Source organism: Cyprinodon tularosa, unplaced genomic scaffold (assembly GCF_016077235.1).
Source record: "Cyprinodon tularosa strain WSP-4 unplaced genomic scaffold, ASM1607723v1 ctg223, whole genome shotgun sequence".
NCBI lineage: Eukaryota > Metazoa > Chordata > Actinopteri > Cyprinodontiformes > Cyprinodontidae > Cyprinodon > Cyprinodon tularosa.
Genome location: NW_024038833.1, coordinates 1,652,261 through 1,671,636, shown reverse-complemented (window position 1 = coordinate 1,671,636; position 19,376 = coordinate 1,652,261). Strand labels below are relative to the sequence as shown.

The 19,376-nt window shown below is 37.7% G+C and overlaps 1 protein-coding gene across 1 annotated transcript; it reads right to left on the bottom strand.

The window, feature by feature from the left end:
• Nucleotides 1-663: 663 nt before the first annotated feature.
• si:ch211-117c9.5 (sodium- and chloride-dependent creatine transporter 1) lies at nucleotides 664-19,226 on the bottom strand. Its single transcript, XM_038286318.1, has 14 exons — nucleotides 18,652-19,226; nucleotides 17,259-17,561; nucleotides 11,593-11,724; nucleotides 11,190-11,511; nucleotides 10,560-10,692; nucleotides 9,304-9,438; nucleotides 9,037-9,140; nucleotides 6,311-6,435; nucleotides 6,118-6,230; nucleotides 2,741-2,881; nucleotides 2,279-2,381; nucleotides 2,089-2,189; nucleotides 1,841-2,011; nucleotides 664-1,717 (listed from the first exon to the last, which is right to left on the bottom strand). The coding sequence occupies exons 1-14, from the start codon at nucleotides 18,680-18,682 to the stop codon at nucleotides 1,589-1,591; spliced, it is 2,043 nt and encodes a 680-aa protein (XP_038142246.1). The 5' UTR covers nucleotides 18,683-19,226; the 3' UTR covers nucleotides 664-1,588.
• Nucleotides 19,227-19,376: the final 150 nt, after the last annotated feature.

Here is a 19,376-nt window from a genome sequence, read left to right as displayed (position 1 = left end):
GTTTAGTGTATTTTATAAACTTTATCACTTATCATCAAGCAGTTACTTAAAAAAGATGTTAACCTCAAAAGACTAGATAGCCAAGAAAATATAAAAAAGGATATTTTAAATATTAATATATCCATCAAAGTTAGAATAGGGATTTCTATGTAGTATTTCTAAATTACCTTTTAAACACACTTTCATGTTATACATATTTCCATTTTCAACAAAAAAAATGGCAGAATGATTTGAACTTATTTACAATGAGGATTAAGCCATCTCCTTTCTTTTAAAGCAAATTAAAAGAAACATTCTCCCCCTATAAAATACACCTGATTAGGTGAGCTAGGACATGCCATGGACTCATTTTCACCAGTTTATCTGGAAAACATTAAATGTCAATATCATTTTATTGGTTTTGATTTAAAAGTTGTTTAAAAATACTTTCTGGTTCTTGTAACCATTTCAAAATAACCACTTTGTACTCTGAAAACTCTGCTTCTTGGAAAGTACTTAGATATTCTATCAGAGGATAGAAAACAAGCATAAGATTCAAAACTGCAGGTTTTAAAGGAAAATACTGACTGTATTAAACAGTATATGGCTGTATAAAATATATGTATATATATCTGACATTTTTACAAAATGAAAACAAAGAAATAAAGATATTAAACAACACAGTTCATCTGCTTTCATCTGATCATTTATTGCCTCTCCACTGTACCGTCCCCACAACTCTCTCTGCTGCTCTTTCTGCTTAGTACACAGTTTAGCTGGATGTGTCTCTCCTTCTCTAAATCGGTAAATGATCACCATTAACCCCCTTGAAAAGTAACACTAATTCACAGAACTACAATACACAAGATAGTAAGTTAATAATACATAGCTGGAAGTGATGAGGCATTGTCTTGTTGTGATTACAACTTTTTCTTTTTTTTTTGTACAAATGGAAGTCATTTTTGTTACACTTAGTGCATTGAATGCAGTTGGCAGAAATCACTGTCCAAAGGCAATGTGACATAATAGAAGACAACACTGCCATGGTCCAATACACGCACTCCTTACATACTCATGCAGATGCCCGCACATGTACAGATACACAAGTATGGGCACACACGCAGCTACACACATACACACTGGGATGATGGGATTTCAGCAGCAGACATGATTTTTTTTTATGTATAAAGTTTTAGCTGATGTGGAACAAAATGGCCTGATGACCAGGGGCCAGCTGAGGCTTTATAAATACTGACAGAAGGGTGCAGAAGGGGGAGCTACTGCAGCTATGGCGGACAAAGATTACAGCCACAATACGAGAAGGGACGAGACAGCACGAAGTCTGGAGGACAGCGAAACGGGAAGAGAGCAGAAAGCCAGCGAGGTAGAGTGAAAGAACAGAGCAGAAGATGTGACTTCATGAATGCAGGTGTGTTTCAGTTCTTCTCCAGTGTTTTCTTTGGTCCATTTACCCATGATCTTTTTTTTATTATATATGCAAATTTAAAATTGTAGCATATTTTACTGATTTGTTTCTAGTTCAGACTTGGCCTATGCAGTGTTTGTGTGTTTTTATGGACATGTGACTACAGGATCAAGGCTTGGGTTGTCAGATTACACTCTCAAAGAGGAGGGTGCTCTTTGTTTCTGCGGCAGGAAGCAGCTTGGCCTCGCTTTCTGGCGCCAAGTACTCCAGGTGGTGTCTGCCCCAGACAGGGGTAGTTAGGTGCTGCCACCGCTGCAGAAAATAAACAAAAAAATTATAAGCTTTGAATCAGGGAGATGTTCTAGCTTCTTTTATATTCAAAGAGCCATAATTATCCTATTTTACAGAATTATCATCTCAAGGAGCAAATCTCACCTCCCGCAGGGATCCTTTGCATCGGAGCAGCTTGTAGAGAACAGTAACAGGAATACAGAGCATAGAAGAAAGAGCCAGTGCCCATCCAAGTGCTTCGCCCCAAATTGGGTAGGTATAAACTGTGTTGTAAGTCAGAGGCTTGTAGTTCACCACATGGAATAGGAACACTCCCTGAATAAACATATAAACCCCATTAACTTTCTTTGAATAGGAAAATCCAAACAGAAAGGATCCAACGCCAAACATACCACGCAGACAAAGGGCGTGATGTAGGACCAGCACCACTTCATGTAGGACAAGGGCTGATAGCCAATCATACGGGCCACGTCGTCCATGAAACGGTCTGCGCCTGCCAAGGGTGATACAAGGAAGCTGCTTTGAACCACCCAGCGGTGCAGTCTCTGTTGACTCTGCTGGAGGTGCAAGGTATTAACTCACCATAAACCCAGGCGATCACAACACACTCCCAGAAGGCTTGCCACAACAGGGTGATGCCGCTGGCAGAGTAGTAGTCAAAAAGTTGGAATACATACATCCCTCCCTGACAGAACCAGAAAGAGCAGTTAGCATCAAAACATTTATAACTAAATAGAAAACCCCTATTTTGTCAACAGCAAAAAAAAAACACAGTATAGATAGAACATAATATAGACAGTAGAGGATAAGACATTGTTATACTATTAAAAAAAGCATAAAAAAAGAATAAAAGACTATACAGCAGTGCTGATATAAAGAATAGGGAAGAAAAAGTTTTCACCTAAACTTTGTTATGATGGAGTTCACATTTCAATGCGACACTTAAATAGTTTATGTGCCGTATTCTAACTGTCTAAAGTGCGAAAAATACTAAGTTATGATTAAAAAATATGAGTTAAACACACAAAAAATGTCTTTCAGTACCTCTGTGACCATGGACAAGTCAATAAAGAAGCAGATGACGCAGCAGATGGCAGCAACTACTTCTCGTCTCAGAGAGCTGAGGGCAGATTTAGGAGGCAACATGTCCATGATTCCTGTTATCAGACCTTCGACCCCAACAAACTGCACAGAAGAGAGAAGGAAGGAAAAAGGCTCATGACTTTGGAAACTTCTAACTTGTTATGCTGTGGAAGGCCTGCCCCAGATATTCATAGGTTTTAAGAAAGCTCAATTTTCAAAAACTCTTCCTGCAGTTTTAACGGTTTCTAAGGAAATGCTAAATAAAGGAGAGAAGCCACCCAAGCTTTCTCCAGCTCCATCTCTTGCTGTGACCTGCCTGTGAGCTGACTGAAAGAAGGCAACCACATCTTTTTCTCACTGGCAAAAAGGAGGAAAATGTGGTTTGAAAATAGCTGCAACCATGAGAAACACAACATGTTACTGACAAACATTTTCTGATAAAGCTACTTTATATACTACAAGTAGCAGCGCGCTACAGGCTCGCAGCTTTCATTTAGAGCAAAAGACAAAATGGTTAAGTCCACATTTTAACTTTCTATATATTTTCCCTTCCTTGGCTTTTTCTAGTTAACCAGAACTTTTTAACTCGTGTTTTACTTGTTTTACCTAATTCATACAAGTTATTATTGTATCTGAATATTTTCTACTTATTTCTTTAGAGTTGATATGTAACTGATTCATTTACAGGTAATTTTACACTTTTTGCAGCAACAATCCTCTCAAATATAATTTTGAAATTATTAATTATGACTAATTATTTGAGTTGGATTGACCTTTTAATGATATTCAATTTAAAATCAAAATAACAATAATACGTAATTATATTAGAAGTGAAAGAAGTAACAGATATGTTTACTCTTTTAAATTAAACCTGTTAGAACAAATGTTTTTATTGGTCTGATGTAATATTTCTGTCTTAAATGCAGTGTTTTTGTTCACTGTAAGCAGAAAATGTGTGTCAATAGTCTTTATAGTGGGTTTTACTTAGTGAATTAAGCTACTAAAAATTAATTAACCTTGCAACAACATTCTAATTTATTAAATGGGTCTGTATTGGATTTTACAGTGGACATGACGTTCTTTGTTTCTTACTGCTCAATAAATCCACTGACTCCTCTTCCTTAAGTGGTCAAACTAAAAGCTTTAAATCTAAAGAAAAATACTAAATAGAATGGATATTTGAATGTTGTTCCTTTTCTAGCCTTTTTTGCACAATTATAATTTTTTGCTCGTGGGAAACAGTTTTGCTTTCGATATGGAACCAGCATGTTCTTGTGCCACCTGGCAATGAAAGAATGAAAACGAAAATGGGGACAAAAGGAGGAGAAATGACAAAAAGAATGAGAAGTGAGAGTAAATGAATGGATCTGAGAGCAGACAGACCGTCTCTGTGTGAACAAGACAGAAGGTCATTGAGAAATCTCTGGACTATCAGACAATAGAAGTAGGCGCTGGCCCAAGCAGACACATGACAAAGAGTGTGCTAAGAAATGCCAAACTTTAAAATGGATGTAGTACATCGAATGCGATTGTGCAAAGGAATTTGAGAAGAAAAATATGTGAAATAAAAAAGTATATGTGCTACACTGTGAGTGAAAGATTTAAATAACCGATTTGAATAAAATCAAATACCTCTGGTAAGTTTAGAAGAATAGCTAATTTGTCAAAAATCTTTACAGCAAAGGCAAAATTAGGGAGCTGTGCAATTTTGATGAGCTTAAGAATATAAATATAAATCTTGGTTGGTATCTTCTCACTTTGTGGTGATGTAAAACCTGACACTGGTGTTTCAGAATTTTCCCGTTTATGACAGGCTTAAGCCTTGGTGATTTTTGGTTGGTTTCTAACCATTCTTCCCACTTATTTGTCATCTGATGTAGAGTTTAGATCACATTGTTATAAACTGGGATAGCATTGGATATTACATTAGAATGATAATTAATTACAGTGACAAATCAATGCAATCTCCAAACGCCAAACTTAAAGTAATTAGACATTTGTTCACTAAACTTGAAAACAGTACAGTCCATCACATAAATAAATAAATAAACAAATAAATAAATAAAGAGTATGAATTTTGGCAAGATTAAGGCTCCAGTTTTTAATAAGATTAATTCCAAAAGCGTGTGGAATACTTTTAAAAGTTCCAATCTCAATTTCAATTCTCCGAGGACTATTTGACCAAATCTTGGTGTATAAGTATATGCTTCTTTAAAGATTTATTCTGTTGTTGATGCTAAAGGTTTATGTAAAAATATAAAACAAAATCATTATTTCATTTATTGAGGGGAGAAAGCTACCCAAACCAACCTGTCCCTATAAATAAATCTAATAACAAGTTTGCAACGACAGTCATTGAGTCTTTTACAGCACAGCCAAAGATTTTCACCCATTTGCTTTTGCAGATATATTGTAATTTAACCCAGATGGAGGATTTTCAAACAGCTACAGCCTGTTTATGGCTGTATGACAGCAGCTTTAAGCTTTGTCTGGGCAGCTAATTTAGCTTTGCATTTAGCTTTTCCTTTTTTGGGTCATTCAAAGGTGATTTTGTTTGCATGATTAGGTTCGTTTTCATCACTTGGAAGGGTAACGTTCCTGAGAAGGTTGACTATTCCCGATTTTCATCATTTGGGAAATATGGCTCTCACCTTGGTTTACTGAAGTCCCAGTACATTGCAAATAGCTTCCAGACTGATAGATGTGATGTGTTTTTTCTTATGTGTTTCATTAATATTTCCTTTTATTAAGACATGCTTTGTTGAAGTAGATAGATAAGGATAGATATTTAAGGTTTTGAAACAGGTTTGATTTAAGAGACTCATTGATTGTACATTTCTGGTAGTAAAAGAGTTTGAATAAATTATTGTAATCTTTCTAAAAAATATAGTTAATTCATAATTGAAAAGACTAGCTTAGATTGGAGGTCTTTTACTTGTAATAAATAAATGTTAAACTTGTTTAAAACATATTAGTTTAGTTAACATTTATATATTTATTTGATGATTGGAGGCATTCAAGTGTGAATAATTGTTTTTCTCATTACAGCATAGATGTGATTGCATCATTGTAACGCCATTTGAGAAAATTTGAAGTAAGTTTAAAGTTTGCCTCCAGATCTTGTTTTATTTTTTCATTCAAAGCAAGTGTTTTAATTATTTTACTTTAAATAAAATCATCCTTGAACCCATAAAATCATTTCAACAACTTTGCCTGTGGCTAGTCTATGCAAACTGCATTTCTTTTCAAGTTAAATAGGGTGACTGTGTCAGGATAAGGCGTTTAGCCCTGCTCCATCTGAGCTGATGTATTTTACCAAGGTTAAATATCACCGTTACCTGACTGTCCAGGCCCAGTATGAGCAACATAAAGAAAAATAGCGCTGCCCAAAGTGGCGCCAGAGGCATCAGAGTCACAGCTTTGGGGTAGGCTATGAAAGCCAGGCCTGGGCCTGCAAACAAAGAAACACAGTCAGAATAATGAAACCCTTCAATACTTAGAATGACTCATAACAAATAGCTGCACACTCACCACTCTCAGCCACCTTACTGATGTCCACTCCCTGTTCCGCAGCCATGAAGCCCAGAACAGAGAACACAACGAAGCCAGCAAAAAAACTGGTTCCACTGTTGATCATTGCCAGGACAAAAGCATCCCTACAGAAAAATGAAAAAAAAAAAAAAAAAAAAAATACGAATACAGAAGTTAAAAAGGAAAAAAGTGGGGAAAACACACTGGACCATATGATGTAACTTAGGCTTATGTAACATACTCAAGACAGACCCAGACAAAGAGGAGATGGACTCGGATGGTAAATTAGGGATCAATAGCAATTTTCTAAAAGACGAAACCTTCTTAGTTGGCAGGTAGGAAAAAGAGCTAATGCCCCAGAGAACCAAAGAAGCTGCACGTCTAATTTAGATTTCCATTTTGTCTGCTATTATGATCAGTCATCTGAGTCAACTAATGCTGGAGAAACTTCTCTGTACAGTCTCTGAAATATTTCTTGTTGGAAATACTGAGGTACATGACAAAATCCAACCGTTTAGTCTGTTTTTGGATTAACACAGCTGTTAAGGTCTAGAGTAGCACAATGCACAACAAAAACTGGAACTCCACAAAGATATGAGGAATGTATAAACAACATCTGCTGTGGTTTCTCTAACAGTGTTACATGGTTAGGTTCAGGAGAACCCTCCTCTGAGTAAAACGTCAACAGCCTCTAGGAATTTTCTTTTCCTTTTTTTTTTTTTTACTCTTTACACAAGCACTTCTGTGACCCCTCCTGTAAACAGCAAGTAGCAAACACCTTCAATCCATTTGAGGAGAGATTGTCTGAGAATGTGTGCCATAATCCCGATTATTCACAGCATCCAAACAAGGAAAACAGACGATACCATAAAGGAAAATGGAGCTCAGTTCAGGGAAATTGGTTGTTTTTTGTCTTAAAGAAGAGAAACAACGCTATAAAAATAGTTGGGACATTAGTTGCCGCCCAGTCATGTGTCAGTGTGTTTAAGGTACCCTATCCAACAACTCTAGATATTTCAGTCTGGACAACAGCATGAACAGAGGGGGCAGAAGATCGACTTGATTTCTAAACATACATGATGGACCATTAAAGATGGATTTTAGTTTTTTTCAACATTACTTTGCAAAAGTAGCTTAAATTCATTAAACTTTATCACAGTTCTGCGTTGTTGCTATTAGAACATGTTCTTTATTTTTTGGCAACATTATGCTCTAGAACAACACAGAGTACTGCATTATTGTGAGGAGGAAAAAAAGGAGTTTTCTATATCTCGTATTCAAATAAAGTCGTGGTCAACCAACTGTTTTATAAGGTCACCTAGTTAACCAACACACACAACTTTGGTGTTATTTAACATCACTACGGATCTACCCCTTTTGTTTGGACCTCTGGGTTCTGTTGGCAAACATTAGTGTGACAACAGAAAAGAGATCAAGGATGAAATTATGTGTCTGTTTTAAAGCAGGGTTGTTTTGCAAAACATTTTCCCAAGCTTTGAACGTCCCACAGAGTGCCATTCAACCCATCTTTTTAAATAGAGATATGGCACATCGTCTAAGGCTTGGTTGTCCACCTCTACTGACAGGACAGGCAAGGTAAGGATTGACCGGGGAAGTAGGAAGGGAAACATGCAGCTATGAAGGAGCTGCAGGCAAACTGATTGGGTCAGAGGTAATAGGGATTTTTGCCTCGCACCAAAGAATCTGACCTATTAGTGAAAATGAAAGAAAATGTATGCCCTGCAAGCAAACCAGGATGTGGCAATAAAGGAGCACTTTTGACCCTGCAGATGTGAAACTTGGTGATGGCAGCATTATGTTGTGTGATAACATTTTCCTAAGCAGAGATTTGGTGGCTGAATAAAGCGGATGACAAGATGGATGAAGCTAAATCCAGGACAGTCTTTAAAACAATACTGTTAGAGGCTGAACCTGAGGCAAAATGCACCATCTAGCAGAGTAGCTATTATCATTCAGCCAGAACTCCATGCGAAACGTTTAAGCATTTTTTAGGTGTTTAAACCTGAATACAAATCTGTGGGAATATTTGAAAACTGCTGTTAAAAGATGCATCTTCATTTAGTCTTGAGTTTGAATTATTTCTTACACAAAAACAGACAATCAATCCAGTGTTTAGATACAAAGTGGTGGTGACGAAAAAGAGGTACTTGCAGCCATTTGGCCCTAAGGAGGTTCTTCATGTGATTGACTCAGAGAGGTAAGAAATAAAATATTTGTTTCTGTCTGTAAACAAATTTGAAAGCTAAGATTTCCTTTTTTGAATTCACAACTATGTCCTATTTGTGTTGGTTTATCACAAGAAATGACAAAAAAATGCACTGAAGTCTTTTACTCTGACAAAATGGGAAAAAGTTAAATGGAAATAAATAGTTTTGGAAGGACCTGTACTTTCTGACCTGTAGTAGTGTGTAAAAATTACCATAGCAGCACATCATATTGTAACTTCCAATTATGGTTAAAGAAGAAAAGGATATGCCTGATAGCAAAAATATTTATGAGATTCCTGGTTTTATAGGATTCCAAACACACAGGCTGTATGGTGAGGTTAATGGTACCCAGAGAGAAATGAATACCTAGCCCTAATATGACATTGGAAGGCCATATTAGAGTGTTTTGGGATTAAAAGTAAAATAAGGGCTTCTTGTCAATCTTGGCCTCGTTTCAGCATCAGTGGTGTCTGTATTTTATGCTGTGTATAAACTCACTGGTAACAGTTGTTATGGAAGCGGTTGTAGCTGCCCAGCGCCGTTAGGGCACCAAGTCCGATGGCATAGGAGAAGAAAATCTGAGTGCCAGCATCAATCCAAACCTATCATAAAAATTAAAACACTATTTCCAACAGTTCTGATCCGTTTATAAAGATGTCTTTTTGTTTTCTTTCTTTTTTTTTAATTCTTTTATATTGCTTGTTTACTGCACAGAAAAACTAAACACACAAACAAAAAAAAAAGGATGTAATGTAAGAGTTTCACCTGTGCTTCTCCCAGTTTGGACCAGTCTGGTTTTAAGTAGTAAACAATTCCATCTAAAGCGCCAGGTAGGGTGACTCCATGAGCCAGAAGAACCACCAGAACCAGGTAGGGGAACAGTGCTGTGAAGTACACAACCTAAAGAAGTTGAAGGTAGAAATGAACGAGAGATTCAATCAAAGATCAACTCATACGTCATATTTTTATTGGTGGATAAGATTGTGAACTACAATGCACTTGTATTAAGTTTAAGGAACATGAATTCTATTAAAAAATATTTAACATAACTAACATAACTGTTTCCTCCAAATACAGAAAAACAACACATTAAGGTTTGTGGCTTCATGATGGCAAAATCTGAAACTGTTCAAAGCATATCAAACCCTTTAAAAGTTAAAACATGTTTGGGTATTTTACAAAGAAAGGTTGATTTCGTTAAGTTTGAGCTATTGTGTAACACCAAGTGTTGTAATCACTTATAGGTGATTACCTGCTTTGCAAACACTCAGTACAAAAATGGAGGCACACTAGGTCTTTCATTTAATAGATGTGTAATACGTGTTAGCAAGAAGAAAATGAAGCCTGTTGATGAGAAATCAGAAAAACAAGCCCTGCAGAAGTGGGTGTTTAGGTGTACCTTTTCTGAAAGTACTCTAAATCAAGTTATTCTGAAGAGGCCACTCCCAGTCTCCGAGTAAATGTGTGAGTCTGGTGGGAATAAAGTGGTGAAAGAGAACATTTTGTCTTGATCTGACGTAAACATGGTCAGGAAAATGCCCCTTTTAGCTTGCAAACATGTACATAGTGGAATGGTAATAAGCGGCTTACAGCAGGCGGGTTCAATCTGATTCATTATTCTCACCCTCCCTCTAGCAGCTTTATAGCGGCTAGAGACTCAAGAACCTACTTTTTTGTCACAAAATAGGGATTTAGTCATTATGGCAATGTTTTGAAGAATGTAATTCCTCAAAAGATTATCAGTATTTTATATTTTATATTATTTTCTAGAAAAATAATGGTGGATCAACAGGGTTTTCTAGGGTTTTATAAAAGACCTTCATAAATATTCAGAGAATCTTTTGAAAGTTCTGGTTTTTTCGACTTTTTTTCATCAGTGGTAAAGCTGATTTGGAGCTGAAAAGAAACAAGTGCTGCACCAGCTTTCCCCATTGAGACCATATATATTAACCTGCCTTCTGTAAAACTAAAACATAACTCGTGATGTTAGGGATTTGGGTTTAGCCTCTATAGGACATTACCTTGCCAGTAGATTTCACTCCTTTCCACATGCAGAAGTAAACAATGACCCAGGTGGCTATAAGACACAGCACCATCTCATAGCAGATTGCACCAGGCTCATGCAGACCTCCAGAGAGGCGAAGCACTTTACGTCTAAAAAAAAAAAAAAAAAGAGCAGCAAAAAATGGGCTAATTAGGCAAATAAAAAATCTGAATGGCTTAAAATCACCAGCTGCGTGTTAAAGTGAAATAATTCAAGCAGAACTAAGCAGTTTTTAGCCCTGAAAAAAAATTCAAATCAGACATTTGGCTAATAAATGTAATATAAATGCAAAGACATCAAAACCTTGGATAAAATATAAAAAAAAAACTAAAAAATGTTTCTCAGCAAAAACAAGGCTTTGTTTTAATAAACTCTATAAAGCCTTGAACTCAACGCTAATTCTTACATTTTGAATTTAAAAAGCTTCTTGGATTGGAAGCGAAACATCTTCAAACTTGGAAACAAAGTCCAGCAGATAGTTTTTTTTTTTGTAACTTTTTTGGAATATACTAAAAACTATTAAAATGAAAAGCCTTTCATGATTATTTTCAATCTTTTAGTTTTGCTTCTACAATCTGTCATGATTAACTGAAGGATCTGAACCTACTCCCAGAACTCGATGACCGGGGAGCGCAGACCCTCGGTTTCCATGCAGCTGTTATTGATCAGGAGAAGGGAGGAGGTCAGGTTTGGTGGCGACAGGGTGGACAGGGGGTTGGAGGTGGCAGCTGGTGACTGTAGAGCGCTGCGGTTGTAGCAGGCGCGCCGGAAGTCTTGTGTGCAGTTGGGAGTGTTCCAAGGGTGTCCGCAGGTGGCCCAGGGTAGTGGGTTAGTAAAAGAGTGGAAGAAAAAGTAGAGGCCCCACACCAGTATCATGATGTAGTAGGTATTACAGAAAAACACAATCACCATTGATGCAAGTCCCAGACCTAAAGAACAGAAGAAACTATGTCATATTCTTCATAAAGCTGAGTATCACAGTCTACTGAGGATTACAGAAAGGTTTCTACCCTTAAAGAGGGGAGCAATGTTCCATGCAGAGACTCCTCCTTGCTTCATGAACTGGCCCAGTGCGATCTCCAAGAAGAAGACGGGGATTCCACCGATGAAGACAATCAGCAGGTAAGGGATCAGGAAAACCCCTGAGAAACACACATTTGAAATATTTTAAGTTTTTTTTTTTCAATTTGGCCTGTTTTAGGTTAAAAATAAAGGACCCATCCGTCACAGGATGATAACTTTTAATCACCTAGCGGAATCACAGTGATAAACTGACCCAGACCTCACGTCTGTACTTAGCTCAAAGCCTAAACATAGGGAAAGTTTCTGTTTTACTCTTTAGAGCTTCAACCCTCCTATAAAACAGGCTGTATGTGGAAGTGTTGGCAATGTTTTGGAGATCTCAGCGCTGAAGTCAGGGCCTACCTTCTCTAAGGAACGGAGACGTATGTTTATACAGCAGTTAGCAGGGCTTATTGGAATTACAACAAACTAAAGACGATTATATTGTCATCAGCATATTATTTGGTCTTTACTTTCATCAGCAACACCTTGTCTACCGGGTCTGCCCTTGCCCCTTCACCTATGAACAATCTTGAACCATTCATGGCAGACTTAATAGAACTTCATGTATTTGAGTTCTGTTAGGCTCCGTAAGATCATTAAAAGAAACTGGAAGTAGACCGACTATTTTCTTTGTAAAATCAAAACTTAAGGGAATCAAGATCAGAACCCAGTGAAAAATAATTTCTAGTGACATGGAGTGATTAATTATTCGTCAGTTTATTAAACCATTTTTGTTTTCTTTTAAATGCTTAGATTTTTTAAAATAAATTATGCGAGATAAAGAAATAAAGGAGTATTAGGAGATAAGGTTTTAAAATATGGAATCAAAAGCTGGGCAAAGACCAATATCAGGTGTAAAAAAAAAACCTAAGTTGAATTCAGGCAGGAGGACAGACAGGAATCTCTATGCGACATAAACACAATGTCTCCAATTTTACGAGTGTTTCAACACATAAGTAGAGTGTAATATCGACCTTCAACTTGACAGCTGCTGGGTGAGACGGCATAAAAAGGACTATGAAATGGAGATGATAAGAGGACAATAAACAGGAAACAGAGACATGTTGTGTTAACGGCTTTCTGTGTCGTGCTAATCCTACTTTTGGATCCTTATACTTCAGCAGAAGTTTGAGTTGATCGATGTGGGGAGAAAAAAAAAAAAACGCATAGAAATTAGGGATGAGCAATTCAAATCGCTAAATGGAATTTCAACCACTTGGTTTTGTTAATACCAGAGCTGAGTGATGCCAACATAGTGTGCAGATGGGACAGAGTCACATGACAGCGATGACGCAGAGCAGAACGAGGCCGAGAAGAAAGGGGGGAAAGATGGATAGATTACATGAGATGCAGGCAGAGAACTGGGACAGCGCTGTGGAGCTCTAACAGGCTGCATCTAAAAAAATTTACAAATTTAAAAAAAATCACACATGGAGGCAACAACTTTGCGGGCTCTGCATCCGTGATGCCACTTGACAGCTCACGCCTCATTCAGCTCCTCTCTCTTCATGCTGCGTTTCGGAGGGAAGAGGGCTTTAGCCATATAAGGAAGCATTTGTGAGTCAAGGGAGAAAAAGGTTGAGAGAGATGGAGAGAGAAAGAAAGAAGAGGACAGAAGCCTGCGCTGACGTATCTCAACATATTGCTCAAATTATCAAGAAAAGGGCTCTGACAAGCTTAAATAAATCCTTTTTAATCCTAAAAGGATGAGACACATCAGCTGATTTACAGACAAACATCTGATTTGGAGGGGATTAGTTACATAATTTTTATAGCGGCGTAATCTAATTTCAAAGGCCGTGCCAATTTGTTTCATTTACAGGCAGGTGTTGAAGGATTACTTTGCTGTGTAACCAAATGTGGACTGCAATGATCAAGGGCACAGAGGATGTGAACGTGCTGACGCTGGAAGGACAAATAGATGGGTGCCATATCAGGAGAGTTATTGTGTAACATATGCATATGTCTCCTTATCAGGACAACAGCCGGGTGAGAAAGAACGACTTAGTATCCCTGAAGACTGCAGGACGGGCGTGCAGGGGGTGGACTGTGTGAGGCAGCCTATTGTTATATGATACCAGTAGGTGGGTATCAGAGCTGCAGGTCACAAGACACAGACACACGAGGAAAGGCAAACACAAATTCAGCTTTATTTCAATGAAAGGTCTCATTAAAAATAAACCCTCAAAAGTGGGTAGGGCAGTGATAAGGAAGAATCGAGGGCAAAAGTCCCAGTCAGGTAAGGTAACTGTCGGGCAAAGGGAAATACTATACAAAGAAGACATAATGCAGGTTAAAGGCCTTATAGTCAAATGAGTGCAGGAGAAATGCAGCAGGATTATTTGTTCTAAGTCCGACTGTTAAACAGTGGCTGACTATAATAAATAAAGAATCATGTGGGGAGGCAGAGCTTTGAGCTACGTGTTCGTAGGCACGCAGGCCTTTCCCTGCCAGCACTTTACAGTATATAGCTAACCATGTGGGCCACAGACTGTACACTTAAAGTGCACTCATTGATTAAACCTGTTGGTAAAAACGTTGTGTCATAAAATCAGATATCTGTTTAGAATAAGATATTAACATGAACTTTATAAACACCCTCAAAAGCCATTAAATAGCCTATTTTCCCCTTGTTGTCTGACTTAAACTTCCTTTCACTTTAAATTATTTCTATTTATTAAATGTCTGGGGTAATGAGCAAGATTGTTTTAGCTGATATGTTTATGAACGTTCTTTAAATCCAACAATTTACATAGATCTACTTAGAATCTAATAGAAGTGATTTTTGAATGATATCTTTGCAAAAGGGTTTCACAATTTGTGCTGGAATTTTGTTCAATACCTCTAGAAAAAACTGGAATAACTTAGATAAATATCTTAGGAGGCCTTAAAACAGTTTGTATGTGACTGAGATCATGAGTTTGTGATGCATATTCCAAAACTTGACTATGACTCTGTTATCCTTAAAACCCTTCACCAATAATCTGGCTGTATTGCTGGAGTTACTAGGAAAACCTGTTTTAGTCTAAGTTCAACTTCCTTCTTCTCTCTCTTCCCGTTTTACTTTATTTGTGGAATGAAACAGTTATTATTGTAGCTCAACAGCCCCAAAATATGATGCTGCCATCTCTTTACTTCACAGCTTGTTCTTAGGTTTGCAAGCTTCCTCCTTTTTCCTCCAAATCTAATGATGATCATTATGCTCCAAAGCTTAAATCTTAGTTTAAACAGACCATAGGACATGCCTGTAAAATCAGCTTAGTCTCTGTACATATAAAGATGCTAAGACATTCCCTTGCTTTTGATGCTTATGTAAAATTCTTTGAAAAGATGAACATAGCACCTTCAGAGATCCAGAAACTGTTCCCAAGGACAGACTTGTCTTTAGTTCTGTCCTAATCTTATTTATTTATAATCTTATTTGTTTTTCCACGATGCCAAATAATAAGCCTGTTTGGGGTTGTGCCTGAATAAAACAACATGCAGGGATGCCTCCAATTTAACTCATAATTATTACATTTAGCATGCCATTCTTTCACTTTCTCATCTGGGAGCTATCAGATTGTCTAAGGCATTGTAATTATATTTAACCTACCTATTAATCTATTTAATTTAAAATAATTTATTTAAAGTGGGCGTGGGTAATACCTCTAGTAAGTAAATTTCAATTCAGCCAAAAAGTTGGTTTCTTACAGGAAATGAGACACAGAAATCTTTCACAAAAAAAAAATACACTAAAAGTTTGATAGGTTAAGAAAAAAAAATCAGATTTTTTATTTACATTTTAACAGAATGGCATGTTGAAAATAATTATTTATACTCTTACAATCAGTTGAAACATATTTATTGGCATTAGAGCAACCAGAACCTTCTTACAATTGCTGTCTGGCTTTTTGTAATCTCTGGAAATTATTTCTGATGATGGGCTGAAGGCCTCCTCGTCATCACCCTAATCTTTAGCTTCTTCTAAAGATTCTCTATCAGATTCCAGTCCGGATTCTGGCTCGGTCCTTCCAAAACTCTAACGTTACTTTTGTCGCGAAGAAACGTGATCAAATATAACTTTTAAAACAATCATCAAACCAACATCTGCCGGGGGTTTAAATCATTTTGAGCGCAACTGTGTTATAAAAGCTATGTTTTAGCTAAGAAGTGCTAGGGAGGTTAAGATTTGTTTATTAATATAGTAGATTAGGTAAGCGTTCAAGGCCTGAATTTAATCCCTTGAAGTTGGACTTTTTTACCAACGCAAAAGTCAGAGATGGCACGCACACACAGGAGAAGGCAGGGGGATGGAACTCTAAATTCTTAAAACAGAAACAGATAACAAACCAGATAACCCCACAAGGCTACACAAAGCAACAGAATATCTGCTAATATAAAGATTTTTGAATTACTATGTGTACAATCATGGTAAAAAGAAAGAATCTCTAGACTTAACCGAATGGTGTCTTTAAAGATACTATTGTTTGAAATTAATGATTTTTGTGCTTAAAAATTTTTCAAATATAACCTCAAGTCTACACTTGACATACCATAGATTCCATCACGTCATTGCTTATCAAATAATGCTATAGCCAAAAAACGACTCTTGTTTAAAACAAACCACAACAATTGACAAAGCTGAAGAACTCAAATGGGTGCGACTGATCTCTCTGCCTGATCAAAATGCAAATGCTTTCACACAGTGATGCAGTTTTAGGGAGGGAAATCCTATAGATAGACCTGTGGCTCAGTTGATAACAAGGCTCATCAGGGATTATTGTTAATTGCACTGAGGAGTTGATTCTCATTAGGAAAACACAGGTGGGATCGACTGCTAAGTGAACAGGTTGAATGCAAGCGCTGCATTTTCCATATACTAAGACCCAACACGATGCATTATCCAAAGCTTAATTATCTTTAATCATAATGAGTTGTATTTGCATGACTTGTTTGATGTCATGTATTTCTACTGAGAACTATAAAATCAAGTTAGTTTTGACTGTTTTTATCTAATAAACATGTGTAAGGCAGCTAATTTGATCTGAGTTATTTTCTTTATCTTTAGATAATCTTGTATATATAGTGCGTTAGATTGAATATACGTTTTCTAAATCAACAGATATGTACAAATATGCAACTGAATTTTGATATTTTTACCCTTCAAATGAAGTTTAATCGGAAATGTATCAATCAAACATTTACTTGTGAGTACCAAATTCCTTTTTTTCCCCATCTGGTTGATTGGGGAATTTTTGATGCATGAGAAATTACTACATTATCCTCATTCATTCCATCTGAAGAGGTTTATTTACTTTCAAAAGTGTTAGTTTGCAGATTTTATGTAACAGTATGACTTTGATCTGTAGCTATCTGACCTGCTGGCAACAACTCAAGATGCCTTCATTTAGAAACAAGATAATCGATTGGTGCATAATATTGATTTAACCGAAATCCTAATTCCATTTTACCTTTCTAATTTTTCAATGTCCATCATTTCTGAAAATTAGTCCTGAGCATCATATGAAAAACAGGATAGACATATTCAAGAGCAATGTAATGTCTGTATTTAAGTGTACAAGTCTGTGTGCAGTCAAAACAGAGATATACAGATGCCTTTAAAGCTCACCTCCTCCATTCTTGTAGCAGAGGTATGGGAACCGCCACACGTTGCCCAAGCCAACAGCGAATCCAACGCAGGACATGATGAAGTCCATCTGCCTGGTCCAGGTTTCTCGCTCCCCATCCCGTCCAGCCACTGCCCCGTTTCCAGTCCCTGCTGCAGCCCCATCCTGGGTCTGTGGTGGACCAGCCCCTCCACCCTCTCCACACCCTGGGTCGGCACCAAGCACTGGCACCAGTGGGCGAGCTGACCCCCCGCCCTCCTCCTCGGACAGGGCCCCTGCCTCCATCTGGGAGACATTGATTTCATCTGAACACAGAAAAGAGGTCAGATGACACAGGAGAGATGGGATGAGGCGAAACCATGAATGAATTTGAAATGGATCTGTATGAGAACCACGTCTAAATAAAACAGCAAACTGTGGCACATCCTACGTCATCACTGATGAAGCACAGTCTCTCCAGCCAGACATACAATGAATGAAAACTAAATAAGTTTGCTTCCCATTCATTGCAAAATGACTCATGATCAGAAAACAGTCAAATCCCATCTCATTAGACACATCCTCTGTCTTGCTATTTTATATTTTTTTGTCACCCGCAGTGTGTTGGAGTTCACTGTGATCACTGATCCATCCCCCTATGTTCATTCTCTGTCGGCGCCTCTCTTGATTTGTGTGCTGCAGCACACACAAACCAAGCACAGGCACATCACTGCAGCTCCTGTCGTGCTCATAAAGCTTTTTTCTTCTGTTTTACATAACCAAATAAATAAGGGTTAGGCCTCATTTTGTGGCATTCCATGATATTAAGTGTCAGGCGCGTTGATGCAAAGCGGGGTGGATGAATCCAGATCAGAGCAGTTTGAGGGTGTGTGAATATAGATGAGGAGGGGGGAATAGATGGGGAGAAATGATTTAAGCATCAACATGGAAAGAAGATGCCTCTGCTTTTGAGATATTGTGTTTGTTTATCAAAACAGGTTCATAGGCAAATACAGATAATGAGAAACAATGGTTTATAAAGAGATTAGACTTATCTTATTTTAAGAATGCTAAAGCATAAAGGCAGGATAAGCCTTACCAAGCTGAGGGATGAAGCACTGGGGATTTTCTTTGGGAAATAAATGTTTTTTTTTTTCTTCCAGATAGCAAGTGATTAAATATGCCTGCAGGCTGGATATGCCACATCTATTTTTATATTTCATGATGCATTAAGCAATCAAGGCGGAAACTAGTGGAGGACATCTGTGATGTTTGGCTGTTTCATACCAGGTAAACAGTGTAGAAGTTAATCAGATGATTTAAATAATACATATATATTATGGCTGTATGGTTGTTGAATGTTAAATCAGCTGTAAAATGTAAAATAAACAAATAAAATGTTTATAAAAGACTTACCTTGGCTGTTCTCTTCCACCTCTGGTGACATATTAAGGGAAAGGTATAAGCTGCTTGGTGGTATCGTCTTTAAATTTGAAAAATATTTGTTTGTTTTGTATTTTTTTGTGTGTTTTTTCTTTATATGTACCCGACTGGCTCAGAGGGGGAGACAGAGAGATGTAGCCACCATAAAGGCTACACTGCCTCAATTGTTCTTGTTGTTTTCTGAGTTTATTTCTTCTTTCTGAAATAATACAAAAATTCAGTTTTTTTTCTATATCACACGTTGGAACCCCTCAGCTCAGCCGAAAGAGATGGAAAAATGTCACAAAGCGCCGCGGTCAGTTGAGCCGTTGACAAGGAGGAGATTCAAAAGCAGTCGACGAAGCACTTAAAGGTAAGCCTGAAGAATCTCATGGATGAACCCTTAATGAAAAATGATACTAAGCCTTTGGGTGAATAATTTGTATGATTGTTTTGGATTCAGCAGCTCGGTCAGAAGTCCATGGTCCCTGGTCTGCGAGGTGCCGCGGTTCGACGGCTCGGAGAATGTGATCTGCTCGGCTCGACAGTCCGTTAGCTGTGAGCGACTCTCTACCCCCGCCTCCTCGCGCTGCCGGTGGGTCGACGTGATTGGCTGAGGGGAGTTCCCGGTGAGGAGCGCGCGCAGCATCAGCAACAGCGCTCTGTCAGGACGCGTCACGACAAGGATGCGTTCTATACGTCCTTGACCTGATATCACT

Excerpts from the sequence above, each read along its gene's own strand:
- si:ch211-117c9.5 (XM_038286318.1), bottom strand. The coding sequence starts at position 18,682 with ATGTCACCAGAGGTGGAAGAGAACAGCCAAG. Across the intron at positions 17,562-18,651 it reads GGTGGAAGAGAACAGCCAAG|ATGAAATCAATGTCTCCCAG; the intron begins GTAAGTCTTTTA and ends TTCTGTGTTCAG. Across the intron at positions 11,512-11,592 it reads CATTGCTCCCCTCTTTAAGG|GTCTGGGACTTGCATCAATG; the intron begins GTAGAAACCTTT and ends TCTGTTCTTTAG.